The sequence below is a fragment of the Mytilus galloprovincialis genome, chromosome 1, assembly GCF_965363235.1.
Source record: "Mytilus galloprovincialis chromosome 1, xbMytGall1.hap1.1, whole genome shotgun sequence".
NCBI classification, from domain to species: Eukaryota; Metazoa; Mollusca; class Bivalvia; order Mytilida; family Mytilidae; genus Mytilus; species Mytilus galloprovincialis.
The window spans coordinates 77879882-77905502 of NC_134838.1; the positions used below are offsets into that span (position 1 = coordinate 77879882).

The 25621-nt window shown below is 33.4% G+C and overlaps 1 protein-coding gene across 3 annotated transcripts in view; it reads right to left on the bottom strand.

The window, feature by feature from the left end:
• Positions 1–5929: 5929 nt before the first annotated feature.
• The window catches only part of LOC143084920 (uncharacterized), a 32152-nt gene continuing 12460 nt past the window's right edge, over positions 5930–25621 (bottom strand). Inside the window, exons 3-5 of one of the 3 annotated variants that reach the window (XR_012981207.1) lie at positions 16878–17641; positions 9786–9901; positions 5930–6890 (exon numbers count right to left, since the gene is read on the bottom strand). Coding sequence is in view for 1 of the 3 variants with exons in the window: in XM_076260998.1 (XP_076117113.1) it covers positions 16896–17641 (746 nt within the window). In the remaining 2 variants the exon portion in view is untranslated. Of the gene's footprint in view, positions 6891–9785; positions 9920–16877; positions 17642–25621 lie in introns of all 3 variants that reach the window. The other 2 variants (XR_012981208.1, XM_076260998.1) reach the window with 2 other exon arrangements.

The window sequence follows — 25621 nt, forward strand, 5'->3', positions numbered from 1 at the left end:
TTGTTTGTACATGTACCAACAAAAATAAAAACACAAAGTCAATCTAGAATTATGTTTTTATCATTTTTTTATGTTTAGGTTGTCAGCAAGATGAAAAGGACAAGTATGCAGTTCAAAATTCAAAATGTGGATAAGTTGAGGTTCTAGGTCTTACCTTTGCAGATTTTCATATTTTGCATGAATGAAATCAAAGGTTATATGATGGACAGCAGAGAAAGAAAAAAACAACTTTTTAATTATCCTGCTCCTGGATAAATGTAAAACATCTTGTTTTTCGGTAAGTTTTATGCTCTGTTTTGATAGTGTTAGTGCATTCATCTTTCCAGTCTTTCCTCTAAATTGTAAGTTTTTGGTGAGTGTTCACCATGAATTTCAGTAAGTAACTTGTGGATTTACATGTATATACTCAAAATTTAGTACTAATATTAATGGGATTTTAGCATGACATCCTGCCAAATGCTTGTTAATCATGTTTAGAGCTGGTACCAGACAGTACAAATATACTTAAATGGTCTGACTGTACACATATGGTGGGACTGTAAGTTCTGGACCGTAAAAGTAACATCTGAATACTGATATGGTCTGGAACATTTATACATGTCTTAAAATTAATATCAGCTATAATGTTTTGGGATATCAAAATCAAAAATATCCCATTTTTACTTTTAATAAAGAAGAAGATTATTGATGTATGTTTAAATGTATATTAAAATGAGACAGCAAGCCAACAACACAAAAAATAAGGATAAAACATACATATTTTTTTTGTATCAATGTTATAATTTCCAATATGTTCAAGGTATTTTTTCATTGAAATAAAACACAAATTGAAATCTGTCTGAACTTCAAAAGCTTAAAGAAATATTGTTTCTGTTGTCTGCATTTTGTATAATATATTGCAAATTCTTGTGAATAATGGAATGTTATTATAGTTGTCTAAAGTTTTAACATTGATCTTTATACTATAAATTCATAAATTATTGCGTGCATTTATTATTGCGATTCTGTCATTTTAGACTTAAATGCGATTTTAAATTTTACGATTTTGAGAAAAATCCTGTTTAATCCATATAAAATATTTCATAATGCGAGTTTAAATTATTGCGTTTACAACTCCGTTGCATTTTTCGCAATAAAAAAAAACTCGCATTAATTCCGAATTTACAGTATATATATATATTATGTATATAACTTGGAAAAATACCCAAATGTTATAAAGAAGAATAAATTAATTGATTGTTATATGGTATTAGAATAGGAAGATGTGGTATATTGCTAATTTGACAACCCTCCATCAGAGACCAAAGGATGTAGGCCGTTAGCAACTGATGACACTGGACAACCTTTAACAATCAGTAAAATCCATATCGCATAGCTATTTTTTTTGAAAATCATATTATTGCTACATGTATGCAAACAATTTTGTATAATCCATTACTTTAGATTTTATTGGTTCTTTTTCACCTAGAATAAATGGAGAAAACATAGAAACAAGACCAGAATAAATTCAAAGACAAAAGTTGGATCAGTTATTATTTTCATCACTCAGTCAATGATTTGAAGTTCTTTTAAATTCAAAAAAATATTGAAACCACAATAATGTCAAAGTTCTGTGCTGAATGTCCAAAAAGTGGACTATACCATCAAACAATGCTGGATGATAAGAAACTATTAATGTTTTGTGTTGAGGGATATTGTGAAAAAAATAGATTTACTTAAATAGCTACTAGTATGTTAAGCCTAACAATAGAGTTTTTATTGATTTCAAATGGCAAATAATTGTGTTTCAAGAAAGTATTCTATAATTCATGAATAAACATATATTGATACTTACATTATCTGCTTTGTTGTTTAAAAGTTTAGTTTTAAACAGTTAAAGAACAATATGCTAAATTAACATTTCCCAAGAAAAAAAGATATTCAATTAAAAAGATTCATCTTATAATAATTTACTACCAAATAGAAAACATTGTAACATACACATTACTGTTTATTTATATCTATATATTTACAATTAGAATCCCATAGGATTTTAATTTGTCCCATGGGATATTAAAAATCCCATGGGATAATAAAAATCCCATGGGATTTTTTTTGTCCCATGGGACAACAAATATCCCATGGGACTACAATAATCCCATGGGACAAAAAAAAATCCCATGGGATTTAACCAAAATCCCATGGGATAATGGTAAATCCCATGGGATTTTGCCCTGTCCCATGGGATATTGAAAATCCCATGTTTTTATAACTCAAATTGCAAAATAAATATGAAAGTAACTGTAGAAAACCAATGAAATTATTGAATCCCATGTAATTCTGCACATTTTGGTTATATACATGATATTGTAGCTCTTGTTTGAGGCGGCGGCGGATTTGCAAATGAGTGTTTTGCAAATTAAAAGTGTCCAGTGTTAAATATAAAAAGGAGGTAGGGTGCGAGAAGAGGGGAAGCTGATAAGTAAATGCATTTATTTTTTGGTGATTAATTCATGCAAAACAATCCGTTTTGTCATAAATAAAGTAAAGATTACTGACGTGCGATATAGTGTTATGTGCTATAATATTGCCACGTGCTCAACGCTCGGAACATGTGGGCGTTCTTCAAGTAATTTTAATTGACCAAAATGGGAGGAGTAAGCAATTAAAATTACTGTGTTAACAGGTTAAGCGATAAACCTCCTCCATCAATCACTTACTTATTTTTAATAATTATTTGTTTTGTGCATATACGATAAATTAGAAGTTATTAACACTAAGAAATAGCGATTAACCGACATATTAATAGCGATTAATCGGTATAAATAGCGGTTAACCGATAAAATTAGCGTTTAACCGACATAAAAATAGCGGTTAATCGATTAAAATAGCGATTAACCGATAAAAATAGCGGTTAACCGGTATATAAATAGCGGTTAACCGACAAAAATACCTTTTGAACCAAATGGTACACCATAGAATACGTATATATATAATAACTGTTACCTATTCAGCAACATACATGATGTTTGTTTTACTTTCCATTAGAATTTTCTAAAATAAAATATTGAAACTACTGCATCATATGTCTGGCGTGAGTTTTCCTTATATATGTTAGGATTTAATAATTGTTATTGGGTATTGTCAAATTTTAAATTCATAACCATTCGAAAGTGTTAGTAAAGTTACTACTGCTTACATATTTTATATCAATTGATGCAGTCAGCATTTACGAATCCAAGGTCTGGTGGTCGAAACTCCCTTTTTAAAATATTGCTGGATTCGCGCCTGGTCTGATATCATTCGGGATAGGATTGAATGATCAATTGAATTTTTCAAGTTTGTCTGGTACTTTTTGATAGCAATTATTTGTGTGTAGTAAGTTCTCCCATTTATTTGTATTGTAGTCCTGTCATGTAATGTTGTCATTTTAAATTTAAATTTAACATTGCCATTAAAGCGGGAGGTTTTGCTAGTCTGGTTTTGTTTTCTTAAAATGTCATGTACCAAGTCAGGAAAATGGTCATTGTTATATTATAGTTCGTTTCTCTGTGTGTTGCATTATAGTGTTGTGTCGGTGTTCTCTTATATTTGATGTGCTTCTCTAAGTTTCAGTTTGTAACCCGGATTTGTTTTTTCTCAATCGATTTATGAATTTCGAACAGCGGTATACTACTGTTACTTTTATCTGTATATACCTGTTCAGTCAGGACCTTTAGTTCAGTTCTTGTCGCTGGTATATGTCTTTTATTTTTGATTTTCAAGCATTCTTTTGTTATCAAATATGCAGTTATTTGTCTCAATTGAATTATTTCATATTATCAAGTCAAAACCTCTTATAACCGACTATACGATATAGGTTTTCTAGTTGTCGAAAGCCAAATAGTTGACTATTATTGCCATCATCTACTTCATCTGAACTGTTCGTGGATAGTACATCATTTGCAATCATACCATATCTCTTTATTTTTATATTGAAGATAGAGCATTGATAAAATGATGTCCTGTTACGAATAAACTGCAAGTCGCTTATTCGTCTGACGATATATTTATGATTGAAAAGTTTTGAATTCTTTTATTTTGAATAAAAAAATAGACTTCAGGATTTTGAGTTTTCTCTGTCTATCAGATAACAACTAAGACTCCGATCCTTCATACATTTTTTTGTATGGGAGTTTTGCACAACCAGTAGCTACAGATCTGTACATGTATACTATATCTTGTCGAAAACAAATATACCATGTTGACGTTTCATTCTATTATCACCATTCCACTTTTGAATGTCTGTACCAAGCTGGAATATCCCGCTCTTCCGATGAAACATTCTTTGTTGGATTGTTTATATACATTTAATTACATTACAAGTTTTTTAAATTATAATTCGTTATTTTGGTTGGCTAACATCAATTTTGCGCCATTCTGAAATAAACTCCAATTCACAATGAAATGCAACATTTGTGTAAAGAAAAGACCCTCAACAATAAAGTGCACAGGTAAATGTTAGAAAATGTTGATAGAAATCGTGTACGGAAGCGCTTCATTTTAAAAGATGTGCGCACGGTCAACGCTTTTACCTCCTTTAAAATAGCTTAAAAGATTCATTCAAAAGTTATACCTACATTTATGCTAAGACCAAGAAAATCACAAAAACACAATTTCTATTAGTAGATTTTCTTTTATTTGCCTTTGTACTTTATGGTGGAAGCTCGTGTCTTTATATAAATGATGAATTTCATTGTTAAATGAATGTTAATAGCGCAAGACTGCTGTTATCTAATCAAAATAAAGTATTATAATTAAACGTACTTGTTATGTAATTATATGTAAGCCACAAAAATCCATGTGTCTTTCGTCTAGTATGTTTTAGGAAGTAGAACTAACGATGTTAGAAATTCATTTATTATGATGATAATACACAGTTGCATCAAACTCTTACAACAATTGGTTTGTATTTTATAAATATAAAAATAAATGACTCGCTCCTTTTGAACATATTTTACACAAATATAAAAAAAAATCACACTTGAATCTTATTTACAGGTTGTGTTGTAAAAATATTTCCTTTGGCTCTAAACACTTAAAAAGTCATATTAGCCATTTATATGTTATTATGCACCTCGAACAGTATTTATTATGAAACATGAAAGTGAACTGTTAACATTGCATGAATGACTAATTGTATAGCATCAGCTGTGAACAAAACCTGATTTCACAAGAAAACACAAAAGTACCCAAAATGACAACACAATTGTTACAATAGTTATAAAATTAAACAGATGTATTTTTTTCATCTAAAATGTAACCACTGTTTCTACCATTTATATTTTGACATTTAACATACACAATATTAATTGTGGATGGATGGAAAATCCAAAATGGAATATGCTATCCACGTTTTTTTTTTTTTGTTCAATGGTACACATTTGTGTGGTTTACGTCTGTGTTTCTATTACCGAAGTTGAGTATTCAACGAAATGTGACAACTAGTATCCAAACATGCCATGACATATAAAGAACCAAATCCAGTCTTAGTCCGTATAAAATATTTATAAATATACAGCTAAAGAGAGGATAATACCAATGGTATATAACTCCAATGATCTTTTAATTTTAATTTCTCTTGCAAAGTTGATTTTTTTCGAAGAACATTGTACATCCGTGGATAATGACATGTGATCACTGATTTGTATATTTAGCGAGTTCATTTCAACTCATTAAAGACTACTGAATATAAAAACATTATAATGTATCAAAAGGTTAGATTTTATATTTTATAAAATTACCCATAAATCATACAACTATGGGTCAGCTAGTACATTGTAATTTTTTATGAACATTTAAAGCTCGAGGCGTAAATTAATATGTACTTTAAGGTTCATACTCAAATTATGTTGAAAAGCAAATATTAATCGATCAGCTTATTTCCGCTAGTTACAACAAATTTTAAAAAAAATATTGTATTAAATATTTGACAAAAATTGTCAGTTATATATGACAAACAGGAAAGAGAAAAATACTTATTTTTCTTTGCAATGAACCGAAAACCAAAAGGTCATGTCGTCATTATGAAACACGTTTTATTTTATTTTAAACTTCTACATTTTCATGGCTGAAGCACAAACTCAACACTCGATTATTTTTTCTCAGGAAGTGAAATCCACAAATATATACGAAACCCAGAACACATTACTTTTTCCCCAACTACGACAATGAACACCCACGAATGAAAGTACTTTCACGGTACTTATCTTTAATTAAATTATACGGGGAATTGTTTTTAAATATCTGCTGTAAAAAGTCAATAAAGTGAAAAGAGGCAGACATTGTATACATTTTTCAAAAGATGAAGGTTGAAGTAATAAGTATTCACTTTGCACAAACAATATTAACTTTTTCACTCCCTCGAAATTATCTTTACTTAAACAAAAACATCAGACAAACAAAAAGGGCCATTTGAAGTGTACTTTACTGTAATCTTAAAGCGTAAAAAAACACCTAATGGTATGCTGCATCCAAGTAAGTCGATATTTTTCAATTTTCACATTTTGTACAGATGAGTGCTTTATATATCCTTTCTGATTTTAAATTAATGGCAATATAAACTACCAAATTTCTACCCTTCCTAGCTAAAAAAAAATCAAATCTAATATAACAATATTATTAGCCATTGTCAATAAGACGTATAGTTCCAGTAATTTTATTAAATCACTTACAAAATTCTAGCAACTGCAGTTAAAAGATAAGCAGCATATTTATATGTAAAGATTTAAACATTAAGATAATTGGAACAATTTTGGTATAATATTATTCCATTATTTTTTAAAACAAATCACTTCTTTAAACTCAAAAGTCTCTGTTGCTTGTATTTCATCTTCTGGACTATGTCTTTAAACACTGGCCGTTTTGTTTTACTACAAACACAATAAGAATACATTTAATAGTTAGCTTTTTTGTTTCAAAATCTTCAATCTATTAAACATTGCTTTCCGTTCTATATATATGAATGAGTTGAGAAATGCATTGCAATTTTAAGAAAATAAAAAAAAAACGTGCTTGCACCATCACAACAAAGGCTTATTTCATTGACTTAAAACCCCCACTTAATATTATACAGTTCATATGGAAATAATGTTCCTGTTTGTTTAATTTTTTCTATACTATTAATTGATATTCTTTTGCAGAATTAACCATACCAGAACTTTTCGATTACAATTCAAACGCAATTTAATAGTGCGTCTAATACACATTTATAAGTTACTAAAACCGTGAGAAACACATCAAGAATAACAGGAAAACAAACCAAAAACAGGAACACTGAAGTGACTATTCTCCTGCTAACATACATAGAAACGAATTAATTGATAATACATTGTAACTCTCATATTTTGAACTTGGTCAATGACATTTTAAGGAAAAGTTTTGGCTTGAACTTGGTGTAATAGCTAGTCGAACTTGGTCTAATAGTTTTATGTAAATCTTAAAAAAATATCGCTGAAGTTCCAAAACATTGATAAATCACATTGTATTAAGCCTCACGAGGTTTTTTTTTAAACTGTACCATGTGAGCTGTTTGACAATCTGTCTTTTAAGGTTAGCAACAACCATACAAACAAGAGGCTCTCAAGAGCCTGAATCGCTCACCTTAATTCTTTTGGTTAAATCTCTCATCAATGATTATTTTGGCTTTTCAATTTATTTAAATGTTTTTTTGGATCGTCCTATTTTCTTCAAAAGCCAAAAAAAATAATCATTTTCTCCTATGTTCTATTTTAGCCATAGGAGCTATGTTTCTTGACATACAAGGAAATAAAATATAAAATTTATACTAGATACTCTGAAACTCATTTAGCCTAAGTTTGGCTGAAATTGATACAGCAGTTTCAAAGGAGAAGATTTTTTAAAGTAAGTCAACATGATGAACAAATTGTGAAAAAAGTCTTTAAAGGGCAATAACGCCTTAAGTGGTCAATTGACAATTTTGGTCAATTTGACTTAATTGAAGATCTTACTTTGCTGAACATTATTGCTGTGTACAGTTTATCTCTATCTATAATTATATTCAAGATAATAAACAAAAACAGCAAAATTTCCTTAAAATTATCAATTCAGGGGCAGCAACCCAACAACAGGTTGTCTGATTCATCTGAAAATTTCAGGGCAGATAGATCTTGACCTGATAAACAATATTACCCAACGTCAGATTTGCTCTAAATGCTTTGGTTTTTGAGTTATAAGCCAAAAACTGCATTTGACCCCTATGTTCTATTTTTAGCAATGGTGACCATGTTTGTTGATAGATCATAACTTCGGATACAATTTACAAACTAGATACCCTAAGGAACATTCAGTTAAAGTTTGGAAGTATTTGGCCCAGTAGTTTCAGAGGAGAAGATTTTTGTAAAAGATTACTAAGATTTACGAAAAATGGTTAAAAATTGACTATAAAGGGCAATAACTCCTAAAGGGGTCAACTGACCATTTCCGTCATGTTGACTTATTTGTAAATCTTACTTTGCTGAACATTATTGCTGTTTACAGTTTATCTCTATCTATAATAATATTCAAGATAATAACCAAAAACAGCAAAATTTCTTTAAAATTACCAATTCAGGGGCAGTAACCCAACAACAGGTTGTCTGATTCATCTGAAAATTTCAGGGCAGATAGATCTTGACCTGATAAACAATATTACTCCATGTCAGATTTGCTCTAAATGCTTTGGTTTTTGAGTTATAAGCCAAAAACTGCATTTGACCCCTATGTTCTATTTTTAGCAATGGCGACCATGTTTGTTGATAGATCATAACTTCGGATACAATTTACAAACTAGATACCCTAAGGAACATTCAATTAAAGTTTGGAAGTATTTGGCCCAGTAGTTTCAGAGGAGAAGATTTTTGTAAAAGATTACTAAGATTTAAGAAAAATGGTTAAAAAATGACTATAAAGGGCAATAACTCCTAAAGGGGTCAACTGACCATTTCCCTCATGTTGACTTATTTGTAAATCTTACTTTGCTGAACATTATTTCTGTTTACAGTTTATCTCTATCTATAATAATATTCAAGATAATAACCAAAAACAGCAAAATTTCCTTAAAATTACCAATTCAGGGGCAACAACCCAACAACGGGTTGTCTGATTCATCTGAAAATTTCAGGGCAGATAGATCTTGACCTGATAAACAATATTACCCCATGTCAGATTTGCTCTAAATGCTTTGGTTTTTGAGTTATAAGCCAAAAACTGCATTTGACCCCTATGTTCTATTTTTAGCAATGCGACCATGTTTGTTGATAGATCAAAACTTCGGATACAATTTATAAATTAGATACCCTAAGGAACATTCAGTTAAAGTTTGAAAGTATTTGTCCCAGTAGTTTCAGAGGAGAAGATTCTTGAAATAGTTTACGACGATGACAGACGACGACGGACGCCAAGTGATGGCATAAGCTCACTTGTCCCTTCGGGACAGGTGAGCTAACAAGGTAATTTTTTTTCTAACAGACGACTTATGTAAAGCTGATAGTGCAATTTCGTTTTGGGTAAGGTTGATCTGAAAAATAATTAAACTGGCTATAAGAACTGATAAATTTATATTATGATATATATATATATGACATCCCAAATAACCTTTCATACTTAATTGACCACTCTAATTCATACTGTTTGGTATAAGCTAAATTAGCTATTTTTGAAAAAAATGACGAAAACTATTTTGAAATGGCTGCTGGCAAATAACGGTTCTAGTCATATCTCTTCCTTCATCATTAGAATGCTACAGAAATACCACACAATTCACTTACTCATATTGCCAGCACTCTAACATAATTTCATAAACTTGTTCATCACAAAAATCTGGCTTCTTTAAACTCATCTTGTCTTCAACCAAAAACTTCAAAATATCATTCCCTTTCCTTGTCTGTAAAAAATCAAAACACTAACATTAAAAAAAAATATGACTGCATATGGAACCAGATGCTCCGCAGGGCGTAGCTTTATACGACCGCAGAGGTTGAACCCTGAACGGTTGGGGCAAGTATGGACACAACATTCAAGCTGGATTCAGCTCTAAATTTGGATTGTGATTAAATAGTTGACACAGCATAGGTTTCTGACACAGAATGAATGTGTTCTAATGAACTTTAAATTTTTGTTTTCTCTGAGAGCAATTCACTATGCCGTTGAATATTAATCCTCTCAAAAAAATGTTTGAAGAAATTTTCTTTTTATTTATGAAATTTCAAATGAGAAAAATTGAACCCAATTTTTTTAATCACATCCCCCTTTCCCTTATTCCAAAACTAATCTCAATTAAAATTTCTAATGGAGTTTGCAACAATAACTACTCATTTAAATACATCATAAAATATTAAGATGTAAAAAAACTGCTTGTTATCACTGAATGGTAAAGATTATTTTAATTTATCAGTTGGTAGTAAAAAGTGAATATACATTGTATAGTGTATATAACAAAGATTTAAGTTGATTCTGGACAAAGAAAGATAACTCCAATTGAAAAAATTCTTGCTATTGCACAATATTGTAAAATTAGATATTTCTTGCTTACTATTCTGGACAAAGAAAGATAACTCTAATTAAAAAAAATAATTTGCTATTTCACAATATTGTGCAATTGAAAAGACTTGCTATTGCACAATACTTAATACAATAATTTTAGGTCCTGATTCCGACCAACTGGAAAACTGGGCCCATGATCAAAAATCTAAGTACATGTTTGGATTCAGCATATCAAAGAACCCCAAGATTTCAATTTTTGTTAAAATCAAACTAAGTTTAATTTTGGACCCTTTGGACTTTAATGTAGACCAATTTGAAAACAGGACCAAAAATGAAGAAATCTACATACACAGTTAGATTTGGCATATCAAAGAACCCCATTTATTCAATTTTTGATGAAATCAAACAAAGTTTAATTTTGGACCCCGATTTAGACCAACTTGAAAACTGGGCCAATAATCAAGAATCTAAGTACATTTTTAGATTCAGCATATCAAAGAACCTAACCGATTCATTTTTTGTCAAAATCAAACTAAGTTTAATTTTGGACCCTTTGGACCTTAATGTAGACCAATTTGAAAACGGGACCAAAAGTTAAGAATCTACATACACAGTTAGATTCAGCATATCAAAGAACCCCAATTATTCAATTTTGATGAAATCAAACAAAGTTTAATTTTGGACCCTTTGGGCCCCTTATTCCTAAACTGTTGGGACCAAAACTCCCAAAATCAATACCAACCTTCCTTTCATGGTCATAAACCTTGTGTTTAAATTTCATAGATTTCTATTTACTTATACTAATGTTATGGTGCAAAAACCAAGAAAAATGCTTATTTGGGTCCCTTTTTGGCCCCTTATTCCTAAACTCTTGGGACCTAAACTCCCAAAATCAATACCAACCTTCCTTTTGTGGTCATAAACATTGTGTTTAAATTTCATTGATTTCTATTTACTTAAACTAAAGTTATTGTGCGAAAACCAAGAATAATGCTTATTTGGGCCCTTTATTGGCCCCTTATTCCTAAACTGTTGAAACCAAAACTCCCAAAATCAATCCCAACCGTTCTTTTGTGGTCATAAACCTTGTGTCAAAATTTCATAGATTTCTATTAACTTAAACTAAAGTTATAGTGCGAAAACCAAGAAAATGCTTATTTGGGCCCTTTTTGGGCCCTAATTCCTAAAATGTTGGGACCAAAACTCCCAAAATCAATACCAACCTTCCTTTTGTGGTCATAAACCTTGTGTTAAAATTTCATAGATTTCTATTCACTTTTACTAAAGTTAGAGTGCGAAAACTAAAAGTATTCGGACGACGACGACGCCAACGTGATAGCAATACCGGTATACGACGAAAAATTTTTCAAATTTTGCGGTCGTATAAAAAGCGGTTATTGGGCCATAACCCCTATGCGGAGGCATCTGACAATTTTGATCTAAATGTAACTTAGATACATTGTAGATCTTGTCATTCTGAACATTTTTTGCCCTTGTCAGATTTTCTCTATCTGCAACAGTTTTCAAAATAATAATCAATATTTGCATTTTACCCCTATGTTCTATTTTTAGCCCTGACGGCCATTTTGGTTGATTGGCAGGGACATCAGATATAAATTAGAAACTAGGTACTCTAAGGATGATTGTGGCCAAGTTTTGTTCCATTTGGCGATATTTGTTAATAAAGGGCTGCGCTTTAGCGCATGATACGCCCGTTGCTCTTTTAACTTGTCTTTTATGCTTTAAATGTATTGTCCCAAAATTGGAAAATCCCCCCTTTTTTAAGCATAAAAATTCATAACACGGAAATATAAAATCTGAAATTTATAAAAGTTGAAAGGGAGCTTACATCAATAGATATAAACAATTCACCAAAGTTTCATGGACATTGGTGAAAGCCTTTTTGAGTTATTGTCCGAAGTGTTAAAAATCCCCCTTTTTTTATGAATAAAGCCCCATAAATCCAAAACTTAAAATCTGAAATTAATAAAAATTGAAAGGGAGCTTACATCAATAGATATAAACAATTCACCAAAGTTTCATGGACATTGGTGAAAGCCTTTTTGAGTTATTGTCCGAAGTGTTAAAAATCCCCTTTTTTTTATGAATAAAGCCCCATAAATCCAAAACTTAAAATCTGAAATTAATAAAAATTGAAAGGGAGCTTATATCAATAGATATAAACAATTCACCAAAGTTTCATGGACATTGGTGAAAGCCTTTTTGAGTTATTGTCCGAAGTGTTAAAAATCCCCCTTTTTTTATGAATAAAGCCCCATAAATCCAAAACTTAAAATCTGAAATTAATAAAAATTGAAAGGGAGCTTACATCAATAGATATAAACAATTCACCAAAGTTTCATGGACATTGGTGAAAGCCTTTTTGAGTTATTGTCCGAAGTGTTAAAAATCCCCCTTTTTTTATGAATAAAGCCCCATAAATCCAAAACTTAAAATCTGAAATTAATAAAAATTGAAAGGGAGCTTACATCAATAGATATAAACAATTCACCAAAGTTTCATGGACATTGGTGAAAGCCTTTTTGAGTTATTGTCCGAAGTGTTAAAAATCCCCTTTTTTTTATGAATAAAGCCCCATAAATCCAAAACTTAAAATCTGAAATTAATAAAAATTGAAAGGGAGCTTATATCAATAGATATAAACAATTCACCAAAGTTTCATGGACATTGGTGAAAGCCTTTTTGAGTTATTGTCCGAAGTGTTAAAAATCCCCCTTTTTTTATGAATAAAGCCCCATAAATCCAAAACTTAAAATCTGAAATTAATAAAAATTGAAAGGGAGCTTACATCAATAGATATAAACAATTCACCAAAGTTTCATGGACATTGGTGAAAGCCTTTTTGAGTTATTGTCCGAAGTGTTAAAAATCCCCCTTTTTTTATGAATAAAGCCCCATAAATCCAAAACTTAAAATCTGAAATTAAAAAAAAACGAAAGGGAGCTTACGTCAATAGATATAAACAATTCACCAAAGTTTCATGGACTTTGGTGAAAACCTTTTTGAGTTATTGTCCGAAGTGTTGAAAATCCCCCCTTTTTTATGAATAAAGCCCCATAAATCCAAAACTTAAAATCTGAAATTAAAAAAAAACGAAAGGGAGCTTACGTCAATAGATATAAACAATTCACCAAAGTTTCTTGGAAATTGGTGAAAGTGTTTTTGAGTTATTGTCCGAAGTGTGGACGACGGACGGACAGACGGACGGACGGACAGACGGACGGACAACAGTATACCATAATACGTCCCGTCCCGGCCGTATAAAAACACTAAAATCGGTCAAAAATCAAAGGGGCAATAACTCCGAAAAGGAGTCGTCTGATCACTTCGGCCATAATGAATTTTTTGTAGAGCTTCAAGTACTGAACATTTTGTAGTTTAAAGTTTTTCTCTATCTACTATAGTTTAAGCGATAATAGTCAAAAACGTTAAAATTTGCCAAAAATCGTCATTTATGGGCAATAACCCCTATGGCGGGCATCTGACACCTTTGATCTAAATGAAACTTAGATAGATCTTGTCATTCTGAACATTTTTGCCTTTGTTGGATTTTCTCTATCTGCAACAGTTTTCAAGATAATAGTCAATATTTGCATTTTGCCCCTATGTTCTATTTTAGCCCTGGCTGCCATGTTGGTTGACCGGCATTTCCACACAACCTAATTAAACAGAAATTTTCAAATTTGATTAATGGTCTTTTGATGAATCTGATTGCAAGTATATTTGTTGTAACCGTTTTAGATCTTTTTTCTCTAGTGCTAAAGACAAATATAAAAGGTACACTTACTGGACGTGTGAGGAGATGATAAATTCTCTCAATTTTCTTCTTGACAATATATATATCCGGTTCGGTGATAAAGTTTATCGGCAAGTTGTAGGAATCCCTATGGGAACAAATTGTGCCCCGTTAATTGCAGACTTGTTTCTCTATTATTATGAGTCACAATTCATGGTAAAACTCAGTAAAGATCCTGCTAAACACCATTTAATTAACGAATTTAATAATACTTATCGTTATCTTGATGATATTTTTGCTTTAAATAACCCGGACTTCTACAAGTACACTGCAGAAATTTAAACTAAGGAACTGACATTGAATAAAGCTAATACGGACAGTTCACGATGTCCTTTTCTGGATTTGGATATTTCTATTTCACAAGGATCCCTTCATACTAAAATTTACGATAAGAGGGATGATTTCTCGTTCCCTATAGTTAATTTTCCCTTCCTTGACAGGGATGTACCGTTAGCGCCATCATACAGTGTTTATATTTCCCAGCTTGTTAGATATGGACGTGTATGTAGCGACGTTTCAGATTTTAATGAACTTAATCTTTGTATAACTGATTAATTATTAAGTCAAGGTTATCGTTACCATAAATTAATTTACTAAATTCTTCCGTAGATACAAAGACGTTGTCACTAAATTTAATTGTACTTGTAGAAGTCTTATTAGGAACGGTATATCACATCCTTCCTTCTATGGGAATGTTGTGAATAAAGCCAGAAAATTTAAACGTAATCCTTTGGGACTCACTAGCCACTTGAATAAACTAATTTGTAAAGGTTATTGTCATAATATTGTTGTTAGATCTTTACAGATTGTGTTTTTTGGTACCGATATAGACATGCTGGTCAACAGTATAATTCGAAATTAAGTCTTTATTACTATCCTACAGCTTGCCCATAATTTATTTGTTATTTTTTGGCATGTGCACAAGGTCCTGTTTTCTTTATCTGTCAATGATTTTTCTGCACTAAATCATGTTTGACATGTAGTAATTGATATTTTAGTTCTAGAAACTTGACTTGCTTACCAGTTGTTTTTTGGATTTTGAACTGGCTGGTAGTTAGCAGCGAGTACACTATTGAGGTCGATACACTTGTTGTCTTTTGTCTTCTTTGTTAATGTTTTAGTTATTGTATTTACCTTGTAACTGTATCGTTTTCTAGAGTTAAATCCTTTTCTTCTGGTTTTTATTGTTTGTTTTCTTGTTATATTGTTACACCACTATCCTAGGTTAGGGGGAGGGTTGAGTACTCACAAACATGTTTAACCCCGCCACATACTCTATGTGCCTGTCCCAAGCCAGGAACCTGTATTTCGGTGGTTGTCGTTGTCTTCATGTTCTCATTGTTATTTTTGTATCATATATCCTGAGAATAGGCCATTTGTTCTTATCTTGAATTGTTTCATATTTTATTGTTTAGGGGCCTTTTACAGCTTACTTTACGGTGTGGATTCTTGTCCATTGTTGAAGGCCGTACGGTGACCTGTAGATGAATTTTTATTTGAAGTTCAAACCTTTGCGGATGACTGTCTCATTGACAATCATACCACATCCTCTATTTTTATTTTAATCATGAAAACTTAAAGTTGATAGCTGAACCATGAAATGAGGTCAAGGACAGGTGAACTGTGTCAGACGGACATGTACGCCTTAAGACCAATCTATAAACCAAAAAAAATTGCCCTACCACTTGTAGTATAAGAAAAATGGACTTAATCACAAAAACTTATCGTTGATCGCTAAACCATGAAATGAGGTCAAGGGCAGGTGAACTGTGCCAGACGAACATGTACACCTTAAGACCAATCTTTAAACCAAATATAGTTGCCCTTTCACTTGTAGTATTAGAGAAATGGACTTAATCACAAAAAACTTAACGTTGGTCGCTGAACCATGAAATGAGGTCAAGGACAGGTGAACTGTGCCAGACAGACATGTATGCCTTAAGACCAACTATAAACCAACTACAGTTGCCCTACCACTTGTAGTATTAGATAAATGGACTTAATCACAAACTTAACGTTGATCGCTGAACCATGAAATGAGGTCAAGGACAGGTGAACTGTGCCAGACGGACATGTAAGTCTTAAGACCAATCTATAAACCAAATATAGTTGCCCTACCACTTGTAGTATAAGAGAAATGGACTTAATCACGAAAACTTACGTTGCCCAACATAAATTTTCAAGAGGTCAGTGAACCATGAAAATGAGGTCAAGGACAATGGAAATATGCCAGACAGAAACTTTATATCATGAGGCATCTACATGCAAGATATTTAACATTCAGCTCTTCTAACTTCTAAAATATAAAGTTTACAAGAGTGCACACGCTGAAATGTCTCACCTGCTCTCCATTATCACTTCCAATGGGAGGAAATGGACCTAACCATGCAAAAATACCACATACTCACTGACCTATGAAATGAGGTCAAGGTCAAAAGAATTATGTCAGACAGACATGTACACCCTATGACCAATCTATTTTTTTGGGTAAGGTGAGCTAAAAATTTGGACCCGTTACATCTATTGAGAATACTAAGGATATATACACAGTGATACATACCTGCCAAAACTAATGGACTTATGTAAAGTAACGATGAGCCATTCCAGCCAACTTTTGCAACACATTTTGGGCATACTTAGACATCGGTAGGTCAAAAGCTGTCTTTGGTGGTTGCTCCTCTTTTTTTACTTTTTTTATTGGCAAGTATCTACTTAGTTCATCTTGATATATTGCAAGAATATCACCAGGCAGTTTTTCCTGAAAGGTTGACTTTTTAAGCCCAACAGCTTCAAGATCTTCTGCTGAAACACAGTTTTGGAAGTTTTCAAAATTTAACACCAACCATATACAAATGACTGTTCCAACATTCAGACTGTCATCCTTATTCCAGAGAGCTATGTTTTCAGACATGTAGAGTCTGTCTTGTGTGCAGTTGTACATCATAATTCTTAGTTTAACATTTGAGACTAAGAAAGATGGAATACAGAGATTGTTCAGCTTTGGATTCAGTTTTGACTGATAAAAAGCATTTGTAATAGTTTGAGCAAAAGTCTGTATCAAATTCTTTTCATTGGCAAATCCCTGATCTTTTTTCACCTCAATGCTTGTAGTGAATACATCAGGGCTTAAATTTGAGCCTTCCCCACCAGCTCCCATTTCATTCTGTTTATCATTCGTGACTTTTAACCTTTTTGCATCAGGTTCTCTCCACTCATAGTCTTCAGTTTCTTCATCTTCAATGCTCTCATCTTCATCTTTTTTAACTTTGACAGTAGTTTTATTAACTATGATATCAGGAAAACCATACCAAACTTTGTGATGTCCTTAAAAGAAACAATAATCTGGAGTTTAAAAAAAACCTTAACCACCAAACTGTCTAAGGTCTAAATTGAAAATAGGTTTGTTTATTTGCTGTTGACTGCTTTACGCTCCTTCAGTTTGACTCTGAAATTTTTTTTTATATCGCAGAATTATTTTGTGTTTATTTCTGTAAGCAGATTCATGGATTTCCACTATTTGTTTTGCCATAACATGCATCTATCGTTTCATCAAAGTGCTAAGAAATTTCTTTTTTTTTTGAGTTGTATAATGTTACATGTATGACATATTAATGTACCAAGAATCCCCATACCCAAAAGAAAATTTCATTTGTAAATATATAGTATCCCTCCTTATAACCAATCTGAATAAAAAGCTCCGCCGAGCGGAGCATGATACGACCGCAGTGGTCGACAAGTGTTCATTTGGGCAAGCATTGACCCACTACTAAAGTGGACACAATAATATGCTTGACACAGTAATTTGCTGGATACAGTAATTAGCTGGACACAGTAATATGCTGGACACAGAAATTAAGACTCTTGTAGCTGGGAAACCTTAAGTCCCAGCTCAAATTTGGAAAGAATCAAACGGGTTGGATATTTCATACGGAATCCAAACTAAAAAAAATATGTTGAAAACGGACGAGAAATAAAAAAAGTTCGTAAGGAACATAATGAAAAAAACAAAACTAAAATAAGATGAAAAACAAAAATTTGAAAAAAGTCAATTTTGGCCCTTTTAAGCCCCTTGTACACTACAGTTCAGGTGGATTTTGACATGTCAACCCGTCCACAGTGGGAGTGGGCACAGAGTGGGCAAAACTTCCAGCTTGTCCACCATGCCCACCCTATGGAGTGGACATGCTATTTCTCAGTTTTAAGAATTAGACTAGCATATACTTTGCCCTGAAATAAACACTGAAGCTCTCTCATTCAATAATTCTGCAAAATTTGAATTTAAATTGGAGTGGGCAAGAGTGGGCTGCCCACAGTGGGCAGGTGGAGATGTCAAAGTCCACCTGAGCTGTAGTGTAGCTAGTAAACCATTAGTCCTAGCTCAAATCTGAGAAATTTTTCGCATTGGAAGTTCCATAAGAAATCCAAAGAAAAAAACCCATTGCAATCGGACAAGAAATAAAAAAGTTCGTTTTTTTTTTATTTAAGACCACTATGGCCCCTAATAGCTTGAAAACGGTAAAAGCTATAGTAAATCCATTAAACTCTGCCGGTGCGGAAGTTCATAAGGAATATAATGAAAAAAACAAAACCAAAATAAGACAAGTGATCATTGTAACAGAATGCTGTTACGAAAGTCTCCAAAACAAACCCAACAAGAAGTAATTGTAACAGGATGCTGTTACGAAGTCTCCCAAACAAAGCTCCCATAACTCGCCATTCATATGGTCTCATGTTCATTTGATTCGATTTTTTGTCCCATACAGGAATATATATGGCTTATGAGTAGGGATCTCCACCATTTACAAGTATTCAAACAGGAGGGGGTGGTGGTGACCCCCAGGGAATTTACCTACATTTCATTTCATTTGTTTTATTGTCCCCTACAAGAATGTATATGGTTTAAGGGTGGGGATCTGGACCGTTTACAAGATAATAGCACATTCTCAAATTGAACAGGGTGGGGCAACCCCCAGGAACTTCCCTTTAATTTCATTTGATTAGCTTTATTGTCCCATACAAGAATATATATGGTTTAGGGGTGGGGATGTTGACCGTTTACAAGTTTTCAAACAAGAGGGGGTGGGGTGACCCCCTAGGGACTTCCCTCTTATTTCATTTCATTTGTTTTATTGTCCCCTACAAGAATATATATGGTTTAGGGGTGGGGATGTTGACCGTTTACAAGTTTTCAAACAAGAGGGGTAGGGGTTACCCCCTACGGAATTCTCTTTTATTTCCTTTCATTTGTTTTATTGTCCCCTACAAGAATGTATATGGTTAAGGGGTGGGGATGTTGACCGTTTACAAGTTTTCAAATAAGCGGGGGTGGGGTTACCCCCTACGGAATTTCCTTTTATTTCATTTCATTTGTTTTATTGTCCCCTACAAGAATATATATGGTTTAGGGGTGGGGATGTTGACCATTTACAAGTTTTCAGATAAGAGGGGGTGGGGTGACCCCCTAGGAACTTCCCTTTAATTTCATTTCGTTTGTTTTATTGTCCCCTACAAGAATATATATGGTTTAGGGGTGGGGATGTTGACCGTTTACAAGTTTTCAAACAAGAGGGGGTGGGGATGACCCCCTAGGGACTTCCCTTTAATTTCATTTCATTTGTTTTATTGTCCCCTACAAGAATATATGTAGTTTAGGGGTGGGGATCTGGACCATTTACAAGATAATAGCACATTCTCAAATTGACTGGGGTGGGGATGACCCCCTGGGACCTCCCATTAATTTCATTTGATTTGTTTTTTTGTCCCATTCAAGAATATATATGGTTTAGGGATGGGGATCTGGACCGTTTACAAAATATAAGCATATTCTCAAATTGAAGGGGGTGGGGATGAACTCCCAGGGACTCCCCCTATATTTCATGTGATTTGTTTTATTGTCCTATAATCAATTCTGAAGACTGCATGTATCTATCACTTACAGTTTTCAAGTTATATTCATTTGAAAATTTTAGAAAATAAAATCCCATAGGGTTCTATAGTAAACCCCTTCCTCCTTTCTACCCCCCAAAATACCCCTTAATAGACCCCAATGCACAAACGAAAGATTGATGGCTCACCTAGACATATTAGTCTACCATTTTATGAAATTCTAAGTCAATCTGACAAGCGGTTTTGGAGAAACGCTGCGGACAAGTTCATTTTTTAAAGTGGCGGAAGAAGAGGAAGAAGAGGAAGAAGAAGAAGAACTAGAATTGCCATTGCAAGCAATAGCGGATGTCACCCTTCCCCCTATTGCCACTAAGCGGCAGCCATTTTAAACTTGTTCAACAGTAAATGCACAAATATGCATGGCTATTCATCTTTTTGTAAATTTTCAGTATAGTCAGTGCATTTTAAAGTATTTCACATTTATACCGTTTCCATGGCAACGGCAGCCATTTTGAAAATTTCAAAGTCAAAAGTCTCATCTTAACTTGTCAGTTACCAATATTATCAAATTTCATTAAGTTGAGAATTTTTGACATTTTTGCAGTTTCCATGGCAACCGTGGCCATTTTGGAAATTCCAACTTCAAAAGTCATATCTAGACTTGACAGTTAACAATCATATCAAGTTTCATCAATTTTGAAGCATTCTGAAATTTTTGCTCCTGTATCCATGGTAACATAGTAGTACCAATGATTATCAAAATCATTCAAAACCTGTATATAGTGGACAACTATATTGCATAAAAATTTGGTGATTTTAAGTTCAAGCATACCAAAGTTATTCACCAAACCCGGAAGTTTTTGGAGCATTTTGACCTTTTTGCATTGTTTCCATGGAAACGGCTGACATTTTGGAAATTCCAACGCCAAATTCCACATCTACCAAAGTTGCTCATCGTTATGCTAAAGTTTAAAAAAAATTGGAGCATTTCCATATTTTTGAAATTTTTGGTGTAGTTTCCATGGCAACATAGCAGTTCCAAAATGTGCCAAAATCATCCAAAACCAGTATATAGTGGACACCTACATTGTATTAAAATCTAAAGATTTTAAGCTTAAGCATTCTCAAATAATTCAAGGAACTCCAAAATTATATTTTTTCACCATTTTCCCGTTTCCATGGTGATGGCAGCCATTTTTTAGTTCCAAAGTTGCACAAACTCTGGGGAGTTAGGGTTCCTTGTTATAGTGCACCATCATTCGGATTGGTACTTTTGGCTCTGAGAAAGTGGGTGGACAAAATTAGGTGGAAGTATAATAATAATAATAATAATACAGAAAAAGAAACAGAGGAAAAGCAATATGTCACCCGACATTGTCGATCGGGTGACATAATAATAAAAATAATAAGAACTGAGCAAAAACAATAAGTCTCCAAACTTTGTTTGGGAGACTTAAAAATTTCTGGGGAAAAGGTGGACACAAGATTAGTTTTTGACACATTAACATGTTGGACTTATTATCCAAGTTGAATACATTGTAAAAAACACATTTATATTTTTGGGCCAATCATATAGATCATTCAATGCGTTTTGTCATGAGGAACAAGAAAATATATGGTTTAAGGGTGGGAATCTCATCGTTTTTAAGTTATTCAATCATTTTCAAAGTGGGCGTGGTTGGGATGACCCCAGGGACACCAACCCTATGTATCATTCAATGTGTGACTGTCTAGTCATGGTGAAAATTCCCTATGTCAGCAATTTTATAAGGAATCCAGAGAAAAAAAACCGTTGAAATCGGAGGAGAAATAAAAAAGTTCGTTTTGAGGGATTTAGCACCTCTTTGGCCCCTTATAGCTCGGAAACGGTAAAAGCTACGTTAAATCCGTAACGATATCACCAGTGCGGAATTTCATAAGGAACATAATGAAAAAAAAACAAAACAAAAATAAGATGAAAAATAAAAATTTGGCGAACAAAAAGGAGAAGTCCTTTTTAGCCCCTTTCAGCCCCTTGTAGCTCGGAAACCGTAAGTCTTAGCTCAAATTGGTGAAAATTCCCTGTTTCAAAAAATTTCATAAGGAATCCAAAGAAAAAAACCCAGTTGAAATCAGACAAGAAATAAAAAAGTTTGTTTTTGGGGATTTAGCACCACTTTGGCTGCTAATAGCTCAGAAACGGTAAAGGCTACGTTAAATCCGTTGACAAACTGCCAATGCAGAATTTCATAAGGAACATTATGAAAAAAATTTCATTAAAATTGAACAAAAAATAAGTCCTCCACATCAAAATTAATATTAACACTTATTTTTCCCCTTTTGGCCCCTATTTCAGGAACCGGCGGGGCATAACCCCCAAAAACAATCCCAAGCTGTATTTTGTGGTTTTATACCTTGTGTTAAAATTTCATAGCATTTGCTCAATCAGAACTCAAGTTATCGTCCGAAAACCACAAATCTGGACACCGATGCCGCCACCGACGACGCCATGGGCGATAACAATATACGACCGCAAATTTTTGCGGTCGTATAAAAATCTTTAAATTTTTGTTTCCATGGTAACGGCAACAATTTTGAAAATTCCTGGTACCAAATGGACATGTATGCATGACAAGACCCATTTATGTAAAGTTTTATAAACATTGTACATGTAGCAGATTTTAAATTTTGCATATTTTTGCGGTTTCCATGACAACAATATCCATTTTGAAAATTCCAGGACCAAAGTGCTCAACTAGGCATTGGTCTCTTACTTCATGTCAAACTTCTAATATAAATCAGTTTTGAACAATTTTCAAAAATCTTTAATTATCTGTTTCCATGGTAATGGCAGCTATTTGGGAAATTCCAAGGACCAACTGGACATGTATTCATGACAAGACATATAAGTGTAAAGTTTTACGAAGATTGAAGCATCTTTTAAATTTTGCATATTTTTGCAGGTTCCATGGCAACAGCAGCCATTTTGAAAATTCCAGACCCCAGGTGCACAACTAGGCATTGGCATCTTACTTCATGCCAACCTCCTATATTCTATGACCATGATGACTTATGGTTCCAACAAACTGCGATGGACAAAATTTGGTGGAAAAAAAAGGGAAAAAAACTAGAAATAGCTAATGTCAGCCCGGCCTGTTTCCATGGTAATGGCAGCCACTTTAGATTTCCCATACACTGACTTAAAAAATATGAATGAAAAGTAACATTTCTAAAAAGTTTCAGCCAGTCTTGAACATTTTTCAATTTTTTTTTATTTTCGGTTTCCATGGTAACGGCAGCCATTTTGAAAATTCCAAGGACCAGTTTGACATGTATGCATGACAATTCACATTTCTGTTTATAAGTTTTATCAAGATTGGAGCATCTTTCAAAATTTCGAATATTTCTGTGTGGTTTCCATTGCAACCGTAACCATTTTGAAAATTCCAGACCCAGGCATACAACTTGGCATTGGTATCTTGCTTCATGCCAACCTTCTATTATGAATAGTAACATTTCTGCAAAGTTTAAATAAGTTTTGAACATTTTTCAAAAATCTTTTATCTTCGGTTTCCATGGTAATGGCAGCCATGTTGGAAATTCCAAGGACCAACTTGACATGTGTGCATGACGAGACACAATTATATAAAGTTCCATTAAGATTGAAGCATCTTTTGATTTTTGCATATTTTTGCGGTTTCCATGGCAACGGTAGCCATTTTGAATATTCCAGATCCCTGGTGCACAACTAGGCATTGGCATCTTGCTTCATGCCAACCCATTATAGAGTTTGGCTTATTGGTTCCAGAGAACTGCTCCGGACAAAATTAGGTGGAAAAAAAAACCCCAAAAAAACCCAGAGAAACGGAAGAATAGCAATATGTCGACCGACTAGATCGTTGGGCCGACATGCTTAAGTTTATTTTGAACATTATCTCCAATGTTGAGGCAGTCTCCTTTCAGAATTATATTTGATGACCTTGACCTGTATCCAAGACGGTAGCTGTCAGCTGACAGACAGTCACTACATGCACCTGTCTTGTGTGACCTTCGAAGGGAAGTTTGATATTAGGTCACATAAGACAGGTGGTCACTTAAAACAGGTTGATCATTTTCCTAGTGTGACATAAATGATAACTGGATATATTTGTATGTAAACTCTGTGCATCTGCAGTACTGCTTTTGGTGCTCATTGTATCAATACAGAGAAAATTTCATTTTTGGGGCATGTTTATTTTACCCACTCTCCCTAGGGAAGGGGTATATAGTGATCCACATGTCCATCGTCTGTCTGTCTGTCCATGCTTTCGTCTGTCACACTGTTCGTTTCCAGATGATATAAAGAGAACGCCATTACATAGCCAGTGTTCATTCCAGAATTTCAGATTGAAGAGTCAAAGGCCCCTTTGGCAGTTAATCTAGGGGCCATCTACTGAAATTGGTGGGTCATGAAATTTGACCAAAATCTCATTAATATCAGTGCAAAAAGCAAACAGTTGTTTCCTTCCTGTAGGCACTTATAAATAGATTTTATATAACAAAATTATACTTTTTATTAGTTGTTTTGTTTGTAAATGTTGCTTTCATTTCTTTATAAAAAAAATCATTTATTGAATCATTGATGTACTTGTAACTTGTCCTGGAATATTGTTCGTCTCGTTAGCGAAAGCATTGCCTTGTTTATCATATAATAATTGCACAATGGTCACATTTCATAAGTTTCGCATCGTAAATCAATCACGTCTGCACTGGTATTCGGTTTAATTTTCTCGTATCACCGCTTTTAGTGTTGTTTATCATTCGAGAGTCTTCTGCCACTTCTTGATCAACAATTTAACCGGTAGCATCCTTTAAACATTAAGGAAAACATAGATTTCAAAGCAACTTTCGTTTTCGTTTATCAGCCATGATTAAATTTAATAGAAAGGTCTCTTGTATAAAAACACTGAGAACAATGACAGGGAAGACCATGAAAAAAATCCGGAAGTTTCCTATTGTGGACTACGGAAAAACGACGCGCCTGACAGGCGCAAGTGGCACGTTTTCTTTGCGCCATGGGTGGAAATTATACATCAATGGCGCAAGGGCGCGGCCTGGAATGAACACTGCATAGCTTTTTAAAATTTTAATGTTATTTCCTACTATATAAATGAAGGTCAAGTTCAATTTTTGTACAAATTAGGGTCCTAATAAAAACTATGTCGGCTGATGTTGACTGCCTTGGTTGGCGGATGGAATCATCAGACACAATTCTGAAAGGGGACAACCTAACAGGGCTTTTTCTACCTTTTATCATGTTTATTAAAATAAGACCCAAACCCTTCAATTTAGAAATTTCCCTCAAACACCCTAACTTGGGAATTTTGCATCTCATGTTCTTACATTTAACATTTGGGTCAGGTCAGGTGAGCTAAAAATCTAAGAAGGATGTGTCCATGG